At 32.7% G+C, this 27258-nt stretch overlaps 1 protein-coding gene across 6 annotated transcripts in view; it reads left to right on the top strand.

Annotated features, from left to right (window-relative positions):
* The window catches only part of LOC147077731 (uncharacterized), a 332063-nt gene extending 306577 nt beyond the window's left edge, over window positions 1-25486 (top strand). For 4 of the 6 annotated variants that reach the window (XM_085960707.1, XM_085960710.1, XM_085960709.1 and 1 more), the window contains 4 exons: window positions 10008-10129; window positions 11976-12078; window positions 18229-22899; window positions 25351-25486. In XM_085960707.1, the coding sequence (XP_085816833.1) occupies window positions 10008-10129; window positions 11976-12078; window positions 18229-22865 (4862 nt within the window). In that variant the 3' untranslated portion in view covers window positions 22866-22899; window positions 25351-25486. Of the gene's footprint in view, window positions 1-8712; window positions 8894-10007; window positions 10130-11969; window positions 12079-18228; window positions 22900-25350 lie in introns of those variants that run through there. The other 2 variants (XM_085960712.1, XM_085960708.1) reach the window with 2 other exon arrangements.
* The last annotated feature ends 1772 nt before the right edge of the window (window positions 25487-27258 follow it).

The following is a 27258-nucleotide window of genomic DNA, read 5'->3' on the forward strand; positions in this document are numbered from 1 at the left end:
CTTTTAATACTTTTAGCCATCTTAAGCAGAATTGAATTCATTTTCAGTTAATTCTGTTTTGTATGGAAAGTTATTAATATATACGTGCGTTACCATGGAAATCAAAACGAAATGTCAAAATGACACTTCAGTATTCTATATTTATTTGTTTGTTTGTTTTTTTATTTACTTCATATCAAGTACAAGTTTGAGCATATTGAGCATAATAATTCAACAGAAAAATTAAAAACGTTGTATATAAAAAGTTCGTTTTATCTTGTAATTATTAGTGTTTATATATTACCTTAAATATATGATTATTACGGGGCTTTTTTTTACTATTTTCAACACTGCGATCTGTCAGTGGCGAAAATATTCGTCATTCGTCATAATATTCGTCACAAAATGTTAAAAAAAATACCATATTGTGTGGGGCAGTGACGAGGGGTGGAGGTAGGCTGTTAAGATTCGGCATAAATAGTGCACATTCGATTTGCATTTGATACAATTGCAGATGGTGCTTGTTAGTTTTAAAATTCAATTAAACCCTGCCTAACCAAACCACAATAGTTTAGGTGTGCCATAGGCGATCCGACAGAAATATTGCACATCTTTGCAGTCATACTTATTTGTTTTCGTTAAATTAAGAATACATAGTATTTATTACATAATATGGTGTTATTTTTTTAAATTCTTAAAGCGCTGCCTAACCACACCATAATCTATAAAAAATATTCTTCTATCTATAAAATATCCAAAATGATGTATGGTTTAATTGCATAATTTTAGAGATTTTGTCACTATTTATGTCAGATCTTAACAGCCTACCTCCACCCTTCGCCACTGGTGTGGGGTTACATGTATTTTGTATAAATTGAGAACGAATGAGATCTTCATGAAATTATGTGTCACATACGCCTGGATGAATGCACTGTTGGATGAAGGGGTGTCCATAACGACCCTATGCTTTGCGTTACTTCTTAGTTACCTCCGCAGAACTAAGTATTTATAGATCCAGCAGTCTCCAGATCTACCTTTCGGAGGTTTTCTATTTCCTGGGTGCCACCGGATGCCTGGATTTATCCAACGATTACCCCTTCTTCGAACTATGTATTTAGCTCATTTTGATCAGAATATAGGTCTTCCTCCATCATATCGCATACCCTCGTTTAACCCCAATTATTTCATTTTGTTGTCCTTATGCGTTTTCTAGTCTACTTTCTGGATATGTCTTTTACTGAGGGTCCACACTTTTTATTTTGGTGGCTTTTGAAAACATTATTAGGCGGCCGAAAGCAATCCTTATCAATGCCACTCAATTAGGTCGAACAGGTGAAAACTACATTTATCTGAGACACTCGTCTATACATGAATGTATCTTTGATAAAATATATATTAATATTATGTTTTATTTTAATCAGTTTTAGTTATTCCTTGGTTATGAAACAAGTTTTTTTTTTGTTAATTCTACAATATTTCATTTATTTCTGTTGACAGTTATTTCATATTATGTGACCTTTTAGAAAAAGTAGGTAACCTTTTGAAACGTCGCGATTTAAATGTCACATTTAAAAAAATAAATAACCTAGACACTCTCCTGAAAATTAGTATATGTACGTAGGTCTCTATAAATCCACTTAAAAGAAGTAGACATATTTGCTGCAATTTGCGAATTGTTTAGCAGTTTATGTTGGTCAAAAAGGCAGAAGTTTTACTACCATGTGTAAGTATCACATAAATTCGTTTAAAACTGCAGCTACAGCTGATTCATAATTCGCCATGCGATTCTTAGAGAATAACCATTCTGGATAAAGGTTTGTCGACTTTACTTTATGTAGTAAATTTATATAAATAAATACAAGCAAAAAATGAACACGATTAATGTAGAAAGTAGATATTAACATGTGTAGTTTATTGTCCTCTCATTAAACTGTGAATAAATTTATATATATCGCTACCCGAAACCAACAGTGGGATAAGTCAAAAATACTAGTTTTTAGATAATTGAACTTTAATGTTTGTGTCATACAATTAATGAAATAGTTAACTATATGTTTATTTTATTTTTCTGCGATCTTTATTATATGATAATGGTAGAATTTTTTGTATACCATTATTAACAGTGGGTTATCTCAGTTATACTCATGTTGCTTTGAAGTTACGGGACAATTTTAATATTTGCAACAGTGGCATTTTTCATTTAAAATGGCATTAATTACATTTTAAAAAAATCTCAGTGATTCATTATGTAGGTAGGTATAGCTTTAAGCAATGGATTGGCATACTTATCTTAAAATCGAATTATCTCACTTTATCTCGTTGCTTTCAGATGTTATAATAATAATTTATTTAATCGCGTATATGAAGGCGTGTTGTCTCAATATTTAGGATTAGTTATCGTATGACGTATAATATTTCGTGGATGGGTTTATAGCCCGAATCAATTGTCAACATAAATAACTGAACTGTAGAATTAACAAAAAAACTTTGTTTCAAAACCATTATATTAGAGTTCTAACACATAAACACCAGTACAAATAATAATGTATGTTGCAACGGGAAATTCTCTCATTTCATATTATTATACAGTTTTAGTGGAGTTTTTTTTACTGGGCAACGCTTTCCACGTTGATAAATACTAGATTAACGAGTGTAATGACCCGTTTACTCGAAAACGACACATACATATACAGTTTTGACAGTTCTTCTTATCAAATGTAAACATACACGTTGCCCTTACAAACAAGTCTATGTTGTGTATTATCAAATCCTCCAGCATTACGCATTTTGTTTGAACTAAGTACAATGCAACACATGTATTTAAATTCTAAGGAGATAACGGTATAACTGTAACCCCGTACGATTATATTCACCTACTATAGAAATATAGAAGATAATTTTTAGCTTGAATGCGATAGTTGTATGTAACCCCATTCGATTCAAGATTTGTTCAATGATTTTTTCTCCAATGTTTATCGGGCTACTCTAAATTATGCATATTCAATGAATTACATTATTAAATCTCTTGTTGATATATCCTTAAATAAAAAAAAATTAAAAAACAAATATGAGATAAAGACAGACGGATAATTTATGTACCTATTATTATATTATTTCTGTCGCTTTGGATTTTGTTTGATAAATATTGTTTTTTATAAAAAAAAATGTATTCAGTTGAAAATGTCCCTCTGAGGCGGACGAAACCGGTCCTAATTTATTGATTAAAAGTGGAATAAGTACTACAAAAAATGCGTTTTATTAAATTAAACAACAATGAGATAAAGAATCACATTCTTATTGTGCCATCCCCTAACGGAGGTTAGCCACCATTAGGGTGATCTCTGCTCCATCATCTGCTACCCGGAACAGTTCGGTAGAGCTACGAAATGTGGTGTCGTCCTCTGCAACATTTTCCATTGATATTTTATTGTATAACAAGTTGGGAAATGCTCATAGTATGGTCGAGGTACCGTAGTTTTATAGTTTTGATTCTACGTCGAACTTCTCAGTCCTTTCCAATTTCGTTTAAGATCGTCAACATTTATCACACGTCCAGTCCAAGGAATTTTGAAGATGCGTCTGTACAGCCACGTCTCAAAAGTCTCAACTCTTTGTGACATCTCCTGGTTTAGCGTCCATATCTCCAGTAGAAAAGGATTGAGCGAATATATTGGCGAACCATTATGTAGTCTCAGATCTAGATTAAGATCTCGATTGCTAAGGAGGCGTTTCATTTTTAGAAAGGCACCCCTTGCTATCTCAATTCTAGTTTTTATTCTGAGACTGATCCCATTTCTTATTGACCCATGTTCCTAAATATTTATAGTGGGTCATGTGTTCAATTGGTTCTCTGTTAATAACGAAACTGTGTTTGGTGTCGCTGTTTTTGATACTGTTAATAATTTCGTTTTCTTGAATGTTATTTGTAAATAATACAAACCTCATTAACCGTTTTATGAATCAATTAAAATGTTTTTATATAAATTTCTGATTCGTCAGTTGTCACTATTATTTTTCTCGGTTCACTGAATGACACACGTCTTTGTCCCTTGCACTTCTACCAGTTCTGTCCTGCTAGTTAGATTTACGTTGCGCATATTCTGGATCCTTTCATTCATGTTATCGTCCACATTCGCCGCCCTATATTATCTACAGCCCCTATGCCTACCCCCACGAGACGACCCTGCCTTTTCCTTACGGACTTCGTCCACCCGGGAGTTCCTTAGCATTCACTCTCCTTTATCTTTTGCGTAGCTTATGTGAACTTAATATGCAATCCTTATTCGAGATAAAATTAATATTATCTCGCGTTGCATCATTGTATTATTGTATCATCCATATAATAAAAGCTCTGATAAGGGCCATTATTTTATGACTTTTTATTACATGCAAGCATCATACACGCTCTCGTTTTTAAATGCACGTCAGTTAAAATTTCGTTCTTTCTCGAGGCGGGCGCGTGGATTGCTTTTTAAACAGTTATTAAGTGTGTTCAATTAATACTATTAATAAAAATATGGAAATAAAGTCGCGGATGAAGTTTGATTTAAGAATAATAATATAAAATTTAAAAAAAAAAGTAATATTAGTTGAATTTTAACATAAAGGTGATACCTACTAAATGCTGGTAGCAAAAAGCTCACGTTGAGTTTATATCTTATTTAAAAGTGTGTTCCTTTTTCGAAACGATTCTAATATATTCGAGGTTAAACCAAAAGGTTGTAAGATATATTTTGGCGTTATGGAGTTAAATTATCTAAGCATAAGAGAGTGTCATTTTTAGCGAAACAAAAGTACATCAATGTTACGCAAAGTACTAGTATAGTAGAACGTTTTCTTTTTGATAAGGTAAAAGATGTGTGACGAAATCTAATAATTTAGACAATACATAGGAGTCTTAGGAGCATTATTAAGTTGGTAAACGCCACAAATATTAAGATCGCTCAGTTGCCATTCTGATTATTTTACTCAAACAATGCCGGCCATTTTTTATGTTCATTTTGATTACTTACTTTAGTGCAGTTAGTTACAAACGGTTTTACACAAATTTTACAGGGTTTTTAAACTAAATAATAATGTCGAAGTGTGGTATTCTTGGCTGCTTATCTACTCATATTTACTGATTGTCTTTTTATACACCCTGCAGATTGACAAATAAGTGTCTATCAGTAGTGTGAGGTTCTCTTCAAATGAATCTGTGTTACAAAGTCAAATGTAGTTAAGATCCAGTGGTCCTTTTTTGTTTTAATTTCGTTCATTTATTCTCAATTTTTATAGAAGTTGTTTTCAATATCTTTGAATGCAACCAATATTTTTTTATTACAGATAAATTGCTTTTGTGTAAAGTGACAAATTTGGCCCTTTTGGCTTAGCAATACCGATATCATCTAACTGTATCACCAAAAACGGCACACTTTTTCACTACCTACCTATAATCTATTGTTCTTAATATAAAATTGCCAATTTTATTGAGTTCGACTTCTTATTTGAAAACTGTTCCTTTTTTTAACGAATTCTAAAAAATATAGTATATTTGTAGAAACTATGGACTCTTTGGTTACATTCTGATTATAAATGCTACTTTTTTATTCATTCATAGTTCTCATTTAATTTCTGTTAATATATCGCACAAATGTATCCAGTTAAATCCAATTCACGTCCGAGATAATCTACCATCATAATAATCATACGTCTGCTTGAAATACTGAAATAAAAAGTAGACAGATTATTATTTTTCGAATCAATGGAATAGTTAGATATAGGCATGTGCCGTCTACTCTCACCTCACTACTTCACCGTTGCTATCTGACAATTTTACCTCCACATGATGATTCGTATATTTAAGCAGATACGTTATTAGTTCGGTTATGAGGAATACAGCGGAAAACACATTTTGAAAATACCCGATATACTGGATTATTTGTTAGTTTGGGTTAGTTTAGGTTAGGTTGGGTTAGGTTAGGTTTGGTTAACCTAACAAATAATCCAGTATATAGGGTATTTTCAAAATGTGTTTTCTGCTGTATTCCTCATCACCGGAACTTTACCGTTTTTTCTTAATTTTGGAACTTTTTGAGATATCGAAACTGTACTGAATTGTACCAGAAACGTAGTCTATATAAGCTGCGCAAGTTTCGTCACTATAATAATGTAATGCGGATAAAACTCGTTCAGACCAAAACGTTAACATTATATTATTAGGAATGTTAAATCATTGTAATTTATAAAGTAAAGCTACCGGTCATCCATTAATTTTATTCATTATTAACAACGCACTCCACATTGATTTATGTGCATGCAAATAGTTGATACACCTCGTTAACATTGTCGCATTAGGTAGTCTTTCCAGTAACTCTCTTGGCAACCTGAATAATTTATTGTGAAGTACAATATTATTACACTATTTTTATACAAGTTTTCTATTTATTACAACGTTTTTATTAGTTCGTATTCTTGTTTGTCCGGTGGTTGTTGGTCCAGTACAAATCTTGCAATCGATTTTTAACTAACTTCTCGACTAGCTAGACATTTGAAACTCTTAAAATATATCAGAACACGATGCCAATGCATTCTTTTAATACTTTTAGCCATCTTTAAGCAGAATTGAATTAATTTTCAGTTAATTCTGTTTTGTATGAAAAGTTATTTCGAAAGAAATACGTAATCCAATCCACTATTATTGGTTGCTAAGGGGGTGGTCTTAGCAACTAAATTATTAATATATACGTGCATTACTATGGAAATCAAAATGATATTTCAGTATTCTATATTTTTTTGTTTTTTATTTACTTTATATCAAGTACAAGTTTGAGCATATTGAGCATAATAATTGAACAGAAAATTTAAAAACGTTGTATATAAAAATTTCTTTTTATCTTGTAATTATTTTTTAAAAATATAATTATGCAAATATTTTATGTAAGTCCTTATTCATTTTGAACAAGTACTATTTAAGAATGACACATTATTTTAATTTGTAAGATAATTATCTCGTAATATATCCCTACATCGATTGTTGCATTTATTGTAATGGAGTAATCAATCAAAAATATTATTCACATGTCAGATGCTATCTTCTTGAAGTATATTTCTAGAAGTTTTGTTTACACTTGAATCAAGTTGATGATGGAGTGTAATCCGTGCACGGTTAATTATTTTATCGCGTAGACAGATTCGCTAAGTTTTCTAAATAAATAATTATTAAATGAATAATATAATAATTGAAAAAAAACCTTACTAATTACTGTGGCAAAACTAATAATTATTGTGTGTTGGCCACTTTAAAATATATACTGGAATTAAAAAATATCAACTTCACACGAGAGAATTTCTTGAAGATAAGTCAAGTTTTAATTGTTCCTGTTGGATGAGATTGTATAAAAATAATAGCAAAAAAATAAATAATGTACAATAGGAACATATTTTTTATGTAATACATTTGAATTGGTACAATAGCCCTTCGTCAATTTTTGCTCAAAGTCAAATTAGTTACATTTGCCCTAGCTTGTCTATTTTTCACGGAAGAAGATTATCCGGATAAGGATGAACCTGTTTTTTGAATTCTTTATTTCAAAATGGCCGCCATATTACTTACTGCACCTTCTCAATAGAGGCGTCAACTCCTCTTACAGACCTACAAACTTATCTGTAGAATGGTCAAAAATGTAACTACGAACTACCATAGGACGCCATTTTGAAAATGCCATTCGAATGTCAGATTTTGTCCAGTTACGAGTCTTGATTGGTTAGTTTTCGACAGTGGCTCTCCCATCCCATTCTTTAGATAAGTTTGTAGGTCTGTACTTATAAAAAAGATTGAATGCCGTTTGTAAAGTAGGTACATTATTCGGAAATTAAATAAAAAGAACACCATCACATTATAATTATTAATTTAGTCGCCATGTTAGATATCTCGTCCTACGAACTCGACAAGGTTTTAGAACCTTTTCAGTTATATATTAAAATAATTTAAATTTGATGGCGGGCAATTTAAGAAACTTGGCCGCCATTTTGTTGTGGAGTTCTCTTAAAAAAGAGCAGTTTTAGTATCCCCCGAAATCGCAGAGCACTTACTTAACTTCGCAAACGTTTATTTAAAATAAATATGTCTAGTGGCTACTGTTTATGGACTAAAATTTAACAGACTGTTTAATCAGTCACAAGGTGTTTATTGAACCGTTATTGACGTGTTTTAGTTCCTATCATGAACATTTTTCAATAAATCTATCAATTAAAAAAAAACACCTGTTTACATTTCAATAAAATATCCAACTGCTTGTAATTCATGTAGTGAGCAAATAAAAAAAACTAAAATAACACATGACATGAACACATTTCAAATACGTTGGTGCTATTCGTGTTTATGGCTCGTGGCCATGAGTTTTTTTTTTGGTTTTTTGATTAAATCATTTTAATTTATTCAAATATATTATGATTGTTCATAATATGGAAATGCAGTTCGCTCTATAATAATATTATTAATAATTTATTCCGTGTGTAGTATTATTTTTTTTTATCAAATATGTGCGAATGCGATTATTATACCAGTGAAATTATAATAAATATTTCGATTAGTTTTAGATAAATAATATATAATTGATTTGTATCATTCAAAATAAAGGCTGTAGTTTTTGAATTAATGTACACCTTTCCGGGCAATACAAAATATTGTTTTTCTTTTTTAATACTATTTAAACGGGTAATTTGTACTACTGTTAGAAACATACTATCCTAGTTAAATAAATTAATTAACAAAGTGATGATAAACGAAGATGTCATTGTTGGTATTTCTTTGCCGAAATTATTATGCGTGAATAGCAGTTCCTCCAAACATTTAATATAAAAACTTTGAAATTTTAAATAATGCAAAAGCTGAAAGAATTGTATGTAAACAATGTTCGAGTACTATTTAATAGTGAGTATAATAATAAATATGTTTCTTTATAATAAGTGTGTGAAACAGTGATTCCCAACCGGTGTGCCGAGAAAAATTGGGAAGTGTGCCACAGTTCATTCCATTTCTTTAAAAAAAAAATCATATAAATTCTAATATATCTTCGTACTCTTTTTTTCACAAATTTGGTCTACTCGTTAATACGTATTGTTTAAGTTTCCTATTATTTTTAAACAGTGGTTTTGAACCTTTTGTCTTGTTAATTTATCTTCTATGTTAAAAATGCTCTTGTTTTTTGTGTTATAATTATATTATTCTATAAACTATAAAGTATACACCGTATTTGGGACTATTGGACATCCTATGACTGCTGGAGTTCGTGCTGCCTATTAGGGGGCCGTCCATATATGACGTCATGCGCTAGGCGGGGGAGGTGGTCTGATATAGTATGATGATTTTTACGTAGGGGTAGGATGGGGGTCGGTGAAAATGTGACGTCACAAAATAAACAAAGAATATAAAAGGATTTGAAAACACAATATTGGTGATCGGGGAATTTAAGGATACATATTTTTTACTGTTTTTACAATGGGGGGTTAAAATAGCCAAAATCGTGTGACGTCATATGTGGACGGCTTATGTCCATTCAACAAAAATCGTAAACAGTATTTTATCTGCGTTCATAATAACATAATGTCGAAATAAGTCGCACAAAGATGACGATTGTAGATATGCGTTTTTATAGTTACCATCTTCACACTAAAACATTATAAAATCGCCGTTAAATGACGATATCGTCATAGTATACCTAGTCCAAGCTTTATTTTTTCAGGTGGCACAATTTAAATACCTAATTTAAAAGTTTGAAAGTGAGAAATATTTATTCTCCAGTCTATAAAACATATTAAATACGTGTGGTAGAGGATATATTTTCTCAAGCTTCATATTTTTCATTAATAATAATTAACATAAATCTTGATCCTAGGACTATCCTTTGAATAGAGTTTCATAAGATGGCTAACAACCAAACCTTACATGAAACTATTCGAGGTACCTTTCATATGGTTCCAGTGGGGCAGACATCCCGAATAAAAATCCATTCTCCTTAATAAACTTCATTAATTTTAATTTTCAGATCCCGATGGCGAAGAACCCCCAGGAGGTTTGGCCCCCTTAAGTCATTCAGCTGCCCGACACAAGATGGCTGTTAGACCTAGGAGAACCCACGGAGCCCCAAGACGCTCTAGACCGAATCAGGTATATAAGATCACTTTTTAAAAATCAACTTAACAATGACACTTTTTAATCTAAATAATCTTTACTGTTACATAAACAAAACCATATTTTTTTATTTTCACACATTTTTTGAGCAGCATTCCCTTTCGTAAGCAGTTTCACCACAGAACAGATAATAAATAGAATACTGATTGGCTATATTCAATACGCCGCACGTTGAAGCAGGGTTTTTGAATGTGTGAGTGTTCTACGAAAATGAAGCACGCATTATGCACGTGCAATAGTGTGTGTAATACGCCAACATTAAATGAGCGTAAATGCATAAACCGAGAGCAATTTTCAGTATTAGACGTACAACGTATTCTTGACACGTGTGTAAGTTTAACCCGGATTCTTCCTTACTCGAGACGGTTACCTGCTATCGCCTTACCCGTTGGGTATTTTAGTTCCCATTATTTCTGAGTTCCCTGAGTTTCACTTTCACACATCTCTTGAAACAAGAAGAAGCAACACAGTGATAACGTAAAAATATTGAAAAATATCATTTTTTGTAGTTAAATGTCTGTAATACAATTTCTGGATTATTGAATTCATATAAAATGTTGTACAGAAGATAACAATATCTAAAATATTTTCATATGCAACGGGTGTGGAGCATAGGATGTTGAAAAAATCTTTCTTCTATAACGATGGAGCCTAAATGTATGAAATTTAAGCAAAAAAGACCAATTTTCCACCGATTAAGTTAGCTATAAGTTACTTTGTATTGCAGGTTCATTTGCAGAGAACTTAACACTACTGCTATATAACATTTGCCAATTTGCAGGGCGTGTAAAAAGACAATCTGTCATGATGAGTAGATAAGCAGTCAATAATACTAAACTACCATTGCCCGAAGATCGCAACTGAGCGATGTTCATATTCGTGGAGTTTACCAACTTAACCATGCTTCACGCTCTTGCTAAATAATTTCAAATGTCTTAACAGAAATAACTTATAAGATTGCTTCTAATTATAGTACAAATTTTTGTGTGGACACTAGGTTATGTTTCTTTGACTCACATTACGGTAAATTAAAATGTGGTTTTTGTAAAACCTTGGAGTCATATAATTGAACATCTTAAAAGCAATGAAGCTACTCTTCACCATCCACGCATTGAGATATGCAGATAGTTAATTATATACTTGTCAGGGTTTTTAAGTCTAGTATAGACTTACACTCATCTTCCCGCAAACAAATTATATTTATACATGCACGAATATTTGTTTGAAATTTAATACTTTTTCGCAAATGTAAATATCGTTATTAATTAACTGTAGTTTAAAAGACAGTCTACGTAGTGAAAAATTACTACCTACAATCAAAACAATACCGCGAGATGCAACTTTTGGTTTCAAAGTTAAAAAAAGAAATACTCACCTATACTCTTGTTTTTACACCTTTGTGTATTTGTTTGTGTATATTATAATAATATATCTGTAGGCCTGTACTGAGTTTAAGGTATATGATAGATTTTATCATTATAATAACAAAGTATACAGAGATACTTCTGTTTTTATTTCAAAATCACTAATAATTAATCTAATTTGCACATTGTAGAGAATGGCTGTTATGTATTTAACATAATTTAATATTATATGTACCTAGTGTAGGCCTATACCAGTTGATAGAAATAACCAATTAATAAGGTTAAAAGATGAAACCAGTCTTACGTTATGATATTGTCAATAAAATGTGTTTACTACATAGTAATATGTAACAATAAAATAATAGTCATGTTTTGTATTACACTATTTTGTTTCACACTTAGTGACATCTATGTTCCAAAACTACAATAATAATAATTCAATGTGGTTTGAGTTTCAGATGTCACCGGGAACTGCTTTACCGACGACACCTGAGGTAAATGAAGATGTCGCTAGAAGTATTACGCCGGAAGTAATATCTTCAGGACACCATCACTCCGCAGGTATGAAGAATATTTAAATGCCCGCATAGACGTGTAACCAATATTTCATCACATCAAATTAATAACAATATTTCATTCTGGGATTTTTATAACTTGAAATGTGACTTGGGACATAATTTTGAAAGTAATTTATTGTATGTTTGTGAATGATTAACTGAATTTAATCAACTCTAATATAAGCTATTGTCATTCTATGTATTCTAATACACAAGTTAAGTTTCTTTTACCAAAAATTAATGTTGTAATAGTTTAACAAAAGGTATATTAATATTTAGAATTGGGAGAATAGAGCCCCCCACGGAGTCCAGGTAACCGAACAGATCTTTTATTGGGGATTGCTAGGGGATGATCAACCAATTCTGTGTGTGCTCTGGATTAGTGATTTCCAACCAGTTGTTAAGCAGTAAATCAGTGAAGTGAAAATAGTTCTCTATAAATCATTTTGATGCATTTTAAAACTTATAGATCGTTACAATATATTGTGTGAAATTACATATAGAATTTACATAATTCGACTGCCTCACGGAATAATACACAACTTTTTGTGTTATTCCATGAGTAGTCAATTTGTTTTGTTTGATTTTGACAGTATTTATGTGACTTATCTGTTTTTTTCTTAAATTAGATATTTCAATTATAAGTAAGGTTTCTATGATTCTAACATTGAAGACACATCTTATTTGACATTCAATATTTTCGATAGAGGGAATTAAAATGTTATATAAAATCAGGTACTTAATGAAATTAAATAAAAACAAAAATGCAGTTACCTACCTTAAAAAATAAATAAAATTATTTTTGTACTAAGCGTATTTTTGTTTTTATTTAATTTCATTTAATAGTTTTGTATAATATTTTATGTCGAACATATTGGATGTCTGATACGAGGCGTCGATGTTAGAACATCGGTTTGCAACATTGATTTAAACGTTTAAAGTGTTCCACCAAATAGGTTGAAAATCAATGCCCTTGACTTAATATAATATTATGTAGATACAATAAAAACAACATGTGATTTATTCCAGTAGTGCGAAACAAACTTTTATAATAATATTTATTATAAGACAATTTAAAGTATTGGGGAAGATATTATATAAGATATCAATATTTATCCAATTTTATATTGAATTCACTTATTCTATATAATAATTATTTCTATTACATTGCATGAAAAAGTATTGTGTTCTTATCATATAAACCTTTTTTGAATTCTTGTAATATATGTGTTGTAATTGTACGATTATTATTAACACAAATATTGATTGATAATTTTTTGGGTAGATATTATGGACTATTACTCTGTATCCACTAAATAAATACTTGAAATCAGCTCAAAATTATTACAAAGTTTTTAATATGTGAGAACCATATTGAACATAGTCACACAATGTGACACAATGACAATGTTTAATAATATGTGCTTGAAATTATTAAAAATAATTACAAGATAAAAAGAACATTTCGTCCCCTTATTGCAGAACTAGCCTAACTGATTTTTTGTGATTTTTTTTTTATTTGATAGAAAAATTCCTTTTTTGATTCTCTATTTGGAGTCCGAACAGGCGTATCTGAATTATCAATATAAAAAAAGTTATCAGCTTAGATCATTCCAAGCCTAAATTCAATCTTAAAAATATTTTGGAACTAAATTAGCCTAACTGACGTTAAGCTAGTTCTGCACGCAAAAGTACACCTACACGTTGGCAATATCGCCTCTTTCTATTGCAGTTAGGATTTATTTGTACTAGTTCGCTGTCAATGTCAACTGCCAACGTAATTACGCTGATGCTGTAATTATCGACAAGTATTGCAATTATTCTATGGACCATCTAGTGGCTCCTTCGACATCTAATTCGGTTGATGATGATGAGATAGTTAACACATTTTCTACCGAAATCAGTGGCATGGCTGGAGTTCAATCAACACCAAATCGATTGATCCCGCTGACTCCAAATAACGAAGGAGAAATCAGTGCCACAGTGGCCCACTTTACATTAGAACAACGAGGTAATTATGAGTTTTATTGTTCACTTTTACAACAAAAATAAACACTTTCTTGACTGAAATAAGAACTGCAATTTGCTTCTATCCCGCACATTAGCTCAATGATGTATATATTTTCAGACTCTGTAATCATCGACAAGGTTTGCAATAATTTTATGGATGATCAAGAGGTTCTTTCGACATCTGATTCCTTTGATAATGATGGGAAAGTGGACCCATTTTCTACAGACAGTGTATCAGACTATGAACCACCACAGCATTCACTTTCATCACACAGTGATGAAAACTCATCAAATGGTATTGGTAATATTGTAAATCGACTTTCAGCACCTGTCCTAGAGGTGTATAACTCAAGTCAAGCAGGGAAAAAAAGACTAGGAAAAGACATCGTAATGAAGCTCTGTGGCGCAGAAATGTAATAAAAAAGTAGCGAAATTCTGGAAACGAATTTATAAACTGGAAAAACAATGTAATATGTGAGCGTCAAATGAAGGAACCCTCTCCTCAAACATGCAAATTTGGTTGTTCTATAAAAATTACCCAATAACAGAGGGTTGCAATATTTCATCAGTTTTGGAATTTAGGTGATATAAATAATCAACGTGAACCGCTTCGTTGAATTTAATAAAAAAAAAGAACTACAATTGATATAAGTGAAGGTCGAGAAAGAAGTCATCGTAAAATGACTGACAACTCAAATTTTCTTTCAGAAGATCTTAACAAGATTAAAATATGCCAATTGTTTTTAAACTCATTGAGCATACATTATCAAATGGTTAAGACTGCTGCAAAGAATTCATACCACCTTAATTCAAGCACGGTTGCTGATGACAGCAGAGGGTCGCAGAGGATATTTGCGGTAAGCGACCACATGAAGCAAAACGTGAGGGATCACATTAACAGCTTTTCTACAGTAAGCAGCCATTATTGCCGAAAAAAGACCACGAAGCAGTACTTGGATGCAGCATTAAATATAACAAAGATGTTTGAACTATATAAAAAGGACTACGAAGGAAAAAGCTTGACAGTAGCCATTGCTTCAATGTACCTGCATATGGAGGCATATTTTGTAATGAATTTAATTATTCTTTACTCCGAAGAAGGACCAGTGTGACTTTTTCTTGAAATATGAGCAGAGCAGTAATGAAGAAAAAGATATTATGAAAGCAGAATATTATGATACTCATTTAAAAAATAAAGAAATTACCCGAAAGTTAAAATAAATGTCAAGGAGCAGGCAAACTTAAATAAAACGTTCCTATTGCGCAACAAGTCTTACAAATCCCAGAGCAGAAGCCGCACAACTATACTATAAACATAAACGAAAGTATGCCACATACAATCTCAGTATTCATGATCTAGGATCACAACAAGATCATTGTTTTATGTGGCATGGATCAATTGGAATGAGAGGAGTGTGTGAAATTTGGAAGCTGTGTCTTTGATTTCATCAAACAACAGGTATCGGAAGGGATAAAAGAATTCATATTTTTTTCAGATAATCGTGCTGGAAAAAATTGTATCCATTTCATGTACTGTATATACATGTTCTGTGCGGCCAATTTCTCTTGTAAAATAACACATATCTTTTCAGAAAAAGGTCACACGCAGAATGAAGTTGATTCGATTCATAGTGTTATTGAAAGGGCTGCCAAGAAAATACCAGTATATACACCGAGCTAGTGGTATTCAATAGCACGATCAGCATGTAGGAAGAGACCCTACGTCTACATTGCTTGAAATCAACAACCAAAAATTGGGATTAGGATGAACGTGGAATCAAATTTTCTTGGCAAAAGATAAAACGAATCTCAGTAATGCCAGAAAATCCACACACACTCCAAATCGAGTACAACTTTGAAGATTCGCCTGCACCAGTTAATACAGCTGAGCGTAGCCGTGGACCACTAATTCAAAAGATAACTGACTTCAAATTGATGACAGTAAGAAGTTCGGTCATACCAATAGCTAAGCTAAAACATTGTGACCTAATGTATCTTTGCCCGGAGAAAATAATCCCTGTTGACTACCATTCTTTCTATACAGGACTGATCACCTCACCACAAGAAGTGAATAGGGATGAAACCGACAGTGATTAAATTAAAAATAGTGCTTATGAGTAATGGGTTTTATTGCCTTTTCATTTATATTACTTCTTGAACTTTAACTTTCATTAATAACTACAGTATATTATAAGTACCCATGTTCATTGAAGTGTTTGGTAGATTTTGTGAATAAAAAAACTATGTCGTGAGATTTAATTTTTATTTTGTAGTGCTATACAAATTTAGCCTAACTTCCTAATGCGCTTAAGGTACCATTTTTTATTGCCTTATGTTCGCGTTCAAATACCTTAACTCAATTAAGATAGTTCTGATCTGAATTATTGTAGTACAACTATATCCTAATAGTTATGCAGAACAAGCTTAACTCAAATAAGATAGTGCTGATTTCAAATACTGTAGTGCAAAAGTAGCCTATCTGCATAAAATATGTGACGGAATATACTTTTTGGTATTTTTTATTCACATAAACAAAGCATTTAACCAATGCATTATCATATATTTAAATCATTTTTTTTATATTTACAGTTTTCAAATTAATGACGAAATAAAGTTTAAAAGTGCTCTCCTGTAAAATGTCCAAAAATCAGTTAGGCTAGTTCTGCAATAAGGGGACGATTTTATATACAACGTTTTTAAATTTTCTGTTGAATCATATAAACTTGACTTGACTAGCTTAAACGATCAAAAAAATTTGTACTTGATAGAAATACTGAATAATGAAATGTCATTTCATATTGATTTCCATAGTAACGCACGTATATATTAATAATTTAATATATATAATATATATAATAACCAATAATGGTATCGAAATAACTTTTCATACAAAACAGAATTAACTGAAAATGAATTAAATTCTACTTAAAGATGGCTAAAAGTATTAAAAAAATGCATTGGCATCGTGTTCTGATATATTCTTAAAGTTTCAAATGTCTAGCTAGTCGGGAAGTTAGTTAAAAATCGATTGCAAGATTTGTACCGGACAAACAACCACCGGACAAATAAGAATACGAGCTAAGAAAAACGTTGTAATAATAATAAACACGATCCAACAAAACCAAGACAGACCAATAGCGGTTGTTATTATATTATTTTGCCAACACTGTATCTTCATCCAGTGTAGCTATATGTAGGAAGTGCAAAAATAATACATTTAAGACAATTACCAATCACAATGAATGTTTTAGTGGGTTGGTTTTTTTTCTGGTGTCACTTGTAAATTCAGAACAAAAAACAAACCAAACTTATTAAGATTGTTTCGTTCTAACAGTCAATTTAGACAAATTTTTGGTTCAATATATGAAAATTATACGTTCGCAGTTCACCGTGAGTTGTCGTACCGGAAATATATGGCCGTATAGCATTGAGATTAATAAATGACTTGTTTGTGGAGCATTTCACGAGCACCTACTTTTGAATTATATATAATTCTATGTAATTAATGCTATACAGCCATCTCTTTCCGATACAACAGCTTATGGTGAACTGTATATGTACACGATTCTAGACAAATATAGCATCCAATAAGACTCTTGTCATTGACTGTTTTCGTCAACACATTTTATAAATTTACAATTTGTGTTATATTGTATTTATAAGCATACTACATAAGTGTGAAGTTCGATAGTTTTGACAGAAAATATGACATAGAGCAACACCCAGCGAGAGAAAACGCGCGATTGGCTTTATGTGAGAGCAGTCAGAAATAATAATGTCAACAATAATTGAATTTACCTTATTTAATTCGCGTGCAATAGAAGACATCGCAATCTGTTGATTTCCACGTTAAAGAATAATGGTCTTAGCCCAATTTTTTTCAAGTATTTCCTTGTGGATACCGAGTAGGTACAGCATATCTACCAACTTTTGTATTTAAAATCCTTGATTCGAGGAATATGTAATACTTATTTGATATATTATTTATTCTATTACATAAACTCTTAAGTGTCTCTTAACAAATCAATACTTTTCATTGTAAATTAGTCATAATATTATACGTTTAGCTTCCTGGCAACGCTTTATATTAATAAGAAATGCCGTGCTTATTTGAACAATGCGCTTTCCATGTTTGTGTTCGCAGATTCTATGATGTCCAGTGTCCAACAGTCGTCCATTGTCACGTCCAACTCTCGCCATATTGTCACTACCTCGAATGTGCGTTATGAAAAAACCGAAACCGTCACACAGCTCTCCGGAAACATGGCTACGCACAATTCAGACTTGGGACTGGTACCCAAAGAGACTCGGTTGAAATCGTCATCGTTACCCCCGGGATTGGCTCTCAGTCAAATGGTTGGACAGGCCGGGATTTCACCAATTAAATTCTCACTATCGAGCAATGAAGAATTGAATCCATCTGTTAAAATAAGCAGGAGTAAATCGAACGCGCAGAAAAAGGATTCAAGCGATACCGACGAGAGCATCATGTCGTTCAATGAAAACAGACAGTCGATGTCTGAACGTAACCTCACACATCAAAGCTCTAATCACGGTGCTTCAATGTATAAAAGTGTTGATATGAAATTTACTAATGTATTAGCGGGAGAACTACAGAAACGGTTCGGATCTGTCGGGGAAGAAGAGGAATTGCTATCCAGTGGTAATTTTGAAACTGCCAAACCCGAAATAAAACACCGAAAGGGCAATGAGAAATCATCCGATAAAATAGAACGGCACCATGATGAAAAGCATCACAATGAGAAACATAAAAATAAACATCATGAGGAAGAAACTTCTGAGAAGCATTCAAGTAAAAAAGAGGAATCGTTCTTCGGTCGTTTACTTCTGCGTAGAAGTGGAAAAAAGAATAAGAAAGAAAGTGTGTGTGAGAAGGAAGACCATATTGTTGAAGAGAATAAGAAACAACAACAAACGAAAGAGCAGTCATATAGAAGTTATACCAATGAACACACCACAAGCAGTAGCGCTATCAAGTCCAGCGTGACAGAACACGTTGTAGTGCGGCAACAGAAAATGATGTGCGCAGATCAAAATGCTCATAAATCGGTCGGACAGAAAGTATTTGCCAATCAAAATCATAAAAGGATAGACCCTCGAGGAGGTTATGTCAACGATCCAATGATTCAAGAATCCATTAGCAATTTTTCGAAAGGGTCTACGACAGAATATTTGAATGACTTTAAACATTTCACGGATAGAGAAAAGCTATCTTCGGAAATGCAATACTCCCAGAGTCATTTGAAAGTTAAAGACGACGTTAATATACGAAGACTCAGTTCGGAGAATGTCTCGAAGATTGGAGGCGGTCATCAAGCGTCCAGGTCCAGGCAGAGAATGGAACCTCTTGATATACCCGTCAGTCCGGAACCTCAAAGAAAACCACCACTTTTACCCAGAACTACGTCACAAGAAAGTAAAAGTTTCTTCCCGTCTATTAATCAAGGAAAAGTATATCCTTCTAAAGACGTATTGAACGGCTCTAAATTTGCAAAGAATGTCAGTCCAACGTCGAAATTAATGACACCGACTGATGACTTCCAATTTCCTCACTCTATCTCACCAAAAATCAAAATGACAACGGACAGTGTTTTCGGATTCGGGTCCTCAGCTATAAACCATCCTGGAAAACACAGTGATAGCAATCCGAAACCCATGTCGTATTCTGTGTCTCCACCTCGCACTGTTTGGCCGCATAACTATGATCCTATCACCGACTTGAAATCAAGTTCTCAGGGTTCCTTAGATCCGCAATCGTTGAGAAATTCTAAATCAGATTATGAGACCAGATACTTTGAATATCCCAATCAATTGAAAGGCAGTGAATTTGATACTGAGCAATCAAAATCAAGACCAAAAATAGCCGGGCTCAGTTCATATCAGCAGAAAATTACTCAAATTGGGAGCCAAATGGAGAGTGATGGTGATCTATCGTTTCCTGATTCCGTTACCAGCAGAAACCCGGTCATAAAATCTCACAGCTTTAGACTGAACTCTGATATTATTCCGATGGCATCTCAGCAAGACATGCCGAGCTTGCCTCCAATGTTCGGCATCTCGGAATCGTCGATAGACAGCTGGGAATCCACTTACAAGAAACATCTAAAAGATGCTTCCGATACCTCGTCATTGGAGTTGGGAAGTGACTCAATCATGAGTTATTCATTCAAAGCTAATCCGGCCCCGGGAGATTTGCATTTTACGGATAATGGAGTTTTTCCTGTGCCCGCTTTAGGAGACATTAGTAAAGAAAATCTTATGATCGTCAATGAAAGCTTAGAAGAGAGCATGAAAGTTAACATGTATCAAAAACACGTTAAACAAATGACACATTATACCAAGAATATGTCTGCTCGTACATCGAAGACTAGAGACACGGATATATCGAGGATTGAAGCAAATATCGATAGTATTATTGGTTCTCCCAAACCGTTAAATTGTATTTCCCTTAAATCTAGTTCTTTGGACAGTGTGAAGAGTTTCTCGGAGAAAACTACTGATTCCAGTCGAAAGGCTCTATCTAATGAAAGTATATCTAATAATAAAATATATGTGAATCAAACTACAGTTTCAGATGTTGTGGGAAGCGTAAGTTTCAATTCGAAACTACTGACTACAGAATCTATCATTGCAGATAGTGAAAGTTTCGGTAGAAATTTGTTATTGAAACCGAGTAACGTGCCAAATTCTGCGGCGGAAAATCATGTTTCGGTTACTGTCTTGAACTCGGATGACAATCTCTCAGCTTCTGGACTTAAAACACCTGAATCTGCTAAAATGAGTAGGACTTTTGATTTCACAACGCCCACTTCCACAAATAAATCTGTACCCAGTGTACAAGTCGTTCAAAAAGATGTGAAGAGCTTTGATAAAGTTAGTCCTAACACAACAACAACAGCTGTTCCAGAATTTATGAAAATACAGTTGAATAAAGTTGATCAAAAGCCAGTATCGAATGTAGTTCTCTCAACTAACACATCGGCTGCTGAAAATAAAACTAAAACTCCAACAAAACCCGATAAAACTGCAGAAGTCTTGTCAACTAATAATACTCAAATATCTTCTAAACGACCTGACAATGTTGAGAGAAGTATTTCTTATGAACCGAAAAAGTCTGAGAAGTTTACAAACGGACACGAGTTGAAGAAATCAGAATCAACAGATAAAAATATAATTCTTGAAACTAAAGAGCCAGTAAAGCCGCAGAGGAAATTCAGTTCAGAAGACGTGGAAATATTAGAAAAAGTCGATACCGCACCAAATTATGTTCAGACTAATAATGTGTTCAATGTTCCACTCAAGAAAACCGGTTCGCAAACTCTGTTGAATAGAAGCACTGAACTTTTGGCTGGAGATAATAATTCTTCCGTACAAACGACTTTTGCATACAACAAAAGCAATGCTGAAAACAAGCCAGCTGTTCCGACAAGCCTAAATTTGAGAAAAACAAATGTCGTTGCTGCCGCTTTACCCCCTCCGAGCCCAACGGCTCATAAGAATTTTATTAAGAAAAAATCAGGAACATTTGATTATATCGAGACCAATGTGGAATCTTTGAAGCGTCAGTCTACTCCTGTTATGGGTTCTGAGATTAAGCCATTGGATGCAATGTCGGCTGAGAAGAATAATCAAAATTTGAAACGGATGTCTTCTCATGAATTGCTCATTGAACAGAATCTTAGGACCGATCGATCATCTTCTTCATCCGATGATTGCAATCTTGAATCGGCAGTAATCCTCCGTAAAAAATCAATGGGCTCAATCAGGACCGGTAAAAAGGATGATGAACCGGAGTTGATGAAAGTATTCGCTCGTAGATCTTTGAAACTGAAAGACAGCGAGACCGATGCCCTCACTCAAGATATATTAAAGATGGGAAACGGTGAGAATATTGAAAATAGAGAAGAGACAAATGATGATTCAAAGAAGAATAGCAAGTATGATTTTAATTTGATGACCAGATCCAGAGACAGTGATAAAGAAAATGAAGCAGATTCACCAAAAGATGAGAGAAAGAAGTCAAATGCTAGTGAAAATATAATGACGGATTCTTCTCAGCTGAAAGGAGGTAAAGGTTTGATCGATTACAAAAAGCACAGTACGGAAACTGCTGAATTAATGCAAGCTCAACGTATGCCGAAGAAATTGCTCGATTCCAATCCAGTGTCCATTAATAATGCAGCAAATCTTCAGCCGGTACGACCCGCATCTACTTTCAGTTTCGGAGGATATCAGAGAAGTGCCAGTGCTAATACGCCCCTGTCGCAAACTTGTAACACTAAAATTGAAAACAAGATAGATACTGCCAATTATAAGAAAGAAATTTCTGACTCAACGCCCGAGAAACGATTCAGAAACCGAACGTTCCCCGATTCAAACGATGACGGTGTGAAAATTGTCAATAATAAAACAGAGACAACGCAGTATCCCGTCGATACATCGTCTCTCCCGAAACGACCTTGGAGTACGCAAATGAAAATCGATGAGAATCCTAAAGACCTCATTACAAAAGCTCCGTTCCGAAAATCATCATTCGCCTCTCCGACTGAAATTAGAACTCCTGTCAGACAGACCAGTCTCGACAAGCCAATTGGTGTCAGCCAGAACGGGAATGATAAGTCTCCGAATGAGCCGATGACGGGGAGCGATAGTGAGAATGCCGCCACTGACGGGGAAGCAGACGGGTCTCCGCAGTTTAAAGGGATCCTGGAAATGAGAGCCCAGTGGGAGAGGAGGGCCAAGCAAGCCATGACTAAGTGAATGATCGCAGATGATCTCATCTCTATTTTGACAAGTGAGTTTACTTTTTATTTTATATATTTTATTTTATTTTATTTTATATATATAAAAAATATTTTATGTTCAAATATTATTTTATTTTTGAAAAAACTTTGTCTTCACCTGTGGGGTTTTACTTTGTTCTCGTGGGAATTTATCTTGTTTATATTAAAAATTTTCTGAACAACTGTGTTAATATCGACATAATAATTTTGCTGTAAACATTATTCAATAAAAGTAGATTTTGTAGACAGGATGTCTTATGTCTTAACGATAAGTAAATAAAAGTAAATTACCATTTTCACTCTTTCAGAGTGGAGGTTATATTGACAGCCCTCTTTTACAAGATACGGGTATTACAAACACACAATGAAATAAACAACACATGAATTGAGGCCATTATGAAAATGTGCCAAAGCATGTGGATAGATTTTCACCATAGGGCATCCCTAGAAAAGGGGAAATGGAGTCATCATCAGTCAGTCCATTCTACCATCCCCGTTCGGTGCCCTGGTTTGTTTCCTTTGTCTCTTTGCCTTTGAGTCTCTGTTGAAGAGAAATGAGCTTAAGCTGATACTGAGGCTAAGAACCAGGACACACAATGGGTAAAAGATTTGATGTCCTCATGGGAAGAACCGATTCGCAGCTCTGCGATGAATGTGATGTTTTTGAGGACATTGTACATATTATAGCAGTACAAAGCCCTAAATATGAACGACACAGAGTACAGCTGCGAATTGCGAATATCTTTGAGAATCAATGAATTGAAAGGTGTCCTGGCGGTGGATAGAAAGGAAGAGCTCGGTAGAATTGTAAAGTTCTTTAACAGAATTAGAGTGAGGGCCTGATCGGCGGAACCTCTTCCAAATGAGAAGAGGCGATATGACAGTGAGTCGCAGTCAAAGCCTCAGTAAAATCATAAAAAAAAACACTTGAATTTGAAGCCATAACTTATGACCAGATGCGGACATTTTCCACTACACCATCATTAACTTTATTTAAACAATGAATTCAATATTATTTTAACAATTAATATTTCAGAAATAACGCTGAAACTAACATGTTGTCTGAGGCCACTTATTAGCGTTTTAGTAACACCACTCGATAGCGATGCTACGTTACGAGTAGTTTACACAGCATTTTAATTTTGCCACCATTCTTGTTCTTAAAAAATCAGTGTGTAATTGGCTAAGTATACGCCACTTACCAGCGCCAAGTGCCGCTGTTAAAACGCTAATATGAGGCCTAACTGATGTAAATTGCTTAATACAATCATTATACCTTAGATTAACTTGCGAGTGATGAGTTTTGTTGTACTGAATGTTGATATGTTCATAATCGATTTTACTAACATTCATTAGAAAATTTCATATTACACACATCTATAATAAAATCATGCTTTTCTCATATTGTGTTATAAAAACTTTTTTTTTTTTCCCCATTGAGAGTATCATATTATATACATACATATTTATTTCAACTACTTTTACAAGAACCAGCGTGCCTTTATTAAATTGTATCCACAGCAAGTGGAATGTATCACGTAAGAATTATCGAATTGTTATTATCTTCGTTGCTCTAGTCAATAGGCCAACGTAATCAAGGTAATAACATGTCGATAATGCTCGCGCGATACATTCCATTCCCACTGGGTGGGTACATTGGAATAAATGCTGGCTAACATTACTGGTTCCACGCCATTAAAAACAACCTCTACTTTTTTTGTAAGAAAATAGACAATCAGTAAGCGTACGTACTGTAGACAATGCATAAAAGTGATATATTTTTATACACATAATTAAATTGAACAGTGAAAATGTGATGTTTGATATACTAAGTTGTTTTTTTATTCACAATGAAATAGAATGGAAACCTGTGTGTACTTTGGTAATTCTTTTTATCATAGTATACATTAATCTGAAATAAACAAACGAATATCTTCTTAATTTAATTGTTTCAAATGTACAACTTTGCTCATTGTCTATGTTTACCTACATCATTTTTGGTTGTTTATGATTTTATCAAAAATTAGATATTGCTTTTTATGACATGGGTTATGAAAATTAGTATTAACCAGTCCCATTATATTCAATATATTATTTTCTCCCATTTAATATTTTCCTGTAATTTATAGTAAAAATCAATTTTATAATAATATAATAAAATATATTTATAATTGAAAATGATAGTAAAAAATCATGATTTTCTGAAAAATAATAGTTAATACCATTTATCGACTGAAGGGTTTAATGGAAATTAATTTAAAATTCAGTGGTCTGAATTTCGTACACTTAAGACACCCAGGTTTTGCTTTTCGGTATCTTCAGATGTGTCAATACATGCAATGTCAGACAATCTGATTGGCACCGGGTTTTGCAAATATTTTCTTGTTCACGTTGACGCTTTTCATGCTTTTTAAAAATACATTTATGTGATGGATTAATAAACTACATTTTTCTCCTTACAGATATTGCTTTCCAGTCACAATTTAAAGTCCGCAAGAAAAAGAAATGCTGTCCCAGAGCCGGCTGTTGGAGCCGACGTAAAGACTCACAATAAATTAGAACGGAATATAATAACTATAATATCTTTTAATAATTAACATATCTTGCAGTTTTATGTTGACATAATCAGTAATCTATATATATATATACTTAATTTAATTTATGTACATTATTCTTTAGTCTCATAATATATTATTATCTGAGTATAATTTAATTACTTGCCAACATTTTTATTTTGACTAAATATATTGCAACATGTATATTATTTGAAATGCAAATATATATTATTTCCGAGTTATATTTCTCATGCTTTTCCTATTATTGATTACACGATGCATCGAAGGCAGTGACAGTGAAATCGCACCCAATTCTGTGATGTAGAACGATACTATGTATGTTCGATTTTGAGAATTCCGTTTCTTTGGGGGCTAAGTGCCGTATAACGATTGAAAATAAACAATTTGGGGCTATCTGCGGGAGTTAAACCTGAATAATCTTTACACTTTGTAGGAAAGATGTATAATTAAGAGCCCTGTCTTTTCTCATCTTAAAAATCAACTTATTATAACATATAAATTATATTAATAGGTACCATAGAAGAGTATTATTCTAAAAGTTGTCATCGTTTAAAAATTGAGAATAGATAGAATAGATTTTGATAGATACATGACATGTCCGTCGATATCTTCTTCGAATTATTCTTTTGTGAACATGTATACAGTTAATTTAATTGTTATCTATATTATATAGTAAAATATATTCCATAATCTCTCTATTCGACTTTGCAATTGACTCAACATTTTGGAATTCGATAGTTTAATTTATTATTATCTTATGGTGAACTTATACCCGTTCAATACATTCAAACTTTTGGCTCCCAAAGATACAACCAAATACCTCATTGTCGACTTTTGTATGTCAAGCGGCCCCTTAATGGAACGCAACCAAATGGAGACGTTATCAATGCCCAGCAATGTGAATATGTTGATAAATCGAAAAACATAAATTCTCAGGGCAGCTATTTGTACGTTTGGCTTTCTGTGGTAAATCAGGAATGTTTTTAAATTTTAGTTTGTTGAGAATTTACAAACATTTAAAAACATATAATCTGATTTACCACAGAAAGTCAAGTGTACAAATAGCTGCCCTGAGAATTTATGTTCTTAGACTTAACAACATATTCACGCCATACGCGGATATAGAGCCAATATTCCCTCAATTAGGAATTTTGCTGTCTTTTTGTCACATAGAAGAGTGCATCAGTATATATTATATATATTATAATATAACTATTTGCTATTTTTTTATTTTTTGATTATTTATTTTTTACATTCAAGACACGATCCATTCTCTGTTCGATAATAATATGTTCCATTATTATTATAAACGCTAATATTTTTGATTAAGTAATTTTTGTATGTTTAATAATTATTTTTAATTAAGTTCATTTATAAAATATTAAAATAATCTCAGTTTGTAATGAAACATAAAAGGTGCTCATGAAATGATTTCACACACACGCTTAAAATGATGATAGAAAAAGTCGGCCTTTTGAATACACAGAAATAAATACCTATTATATGTTTGACAAAAGATTTTATTAATTAAAATAATAATTGTTGTATTTATTGTAATAATCGAAGTAGAATTTATTATAGAACACATTTAATTAAGTTTTCAATCTATCATTGTCTTTTTTAAAACTCTTATATTTTTTGACATCTTGTAATATAAAAAAAAGTTGTATGTAACATGTTAGTTTTTTTTTTTAAAGATAATTGGAGAATTCATGATGATAAAACTACTGTTTGTTTAGTGAATATAACCTTTATCATAGAATTTTTTGTTTGTAACATGAATTTTATAATATA

Source organism: Rhyacophila brunnea, unplaced genomic scaffold (genome assembly GCF_057557595.1).
Source record: "Rhyacophila brunnea isolate RB1 unplaced genomic scaffold, BYU_Rbru_1.0 scaffold_12, whole genome shotgun sequence".
Lineage (NCBI taxonomy): Eukaryota > Metazoa > Arthropoda > Insecta > Trichoptera > Rhyacophilidae > Rhyacophila > Rhyacophila brunnea.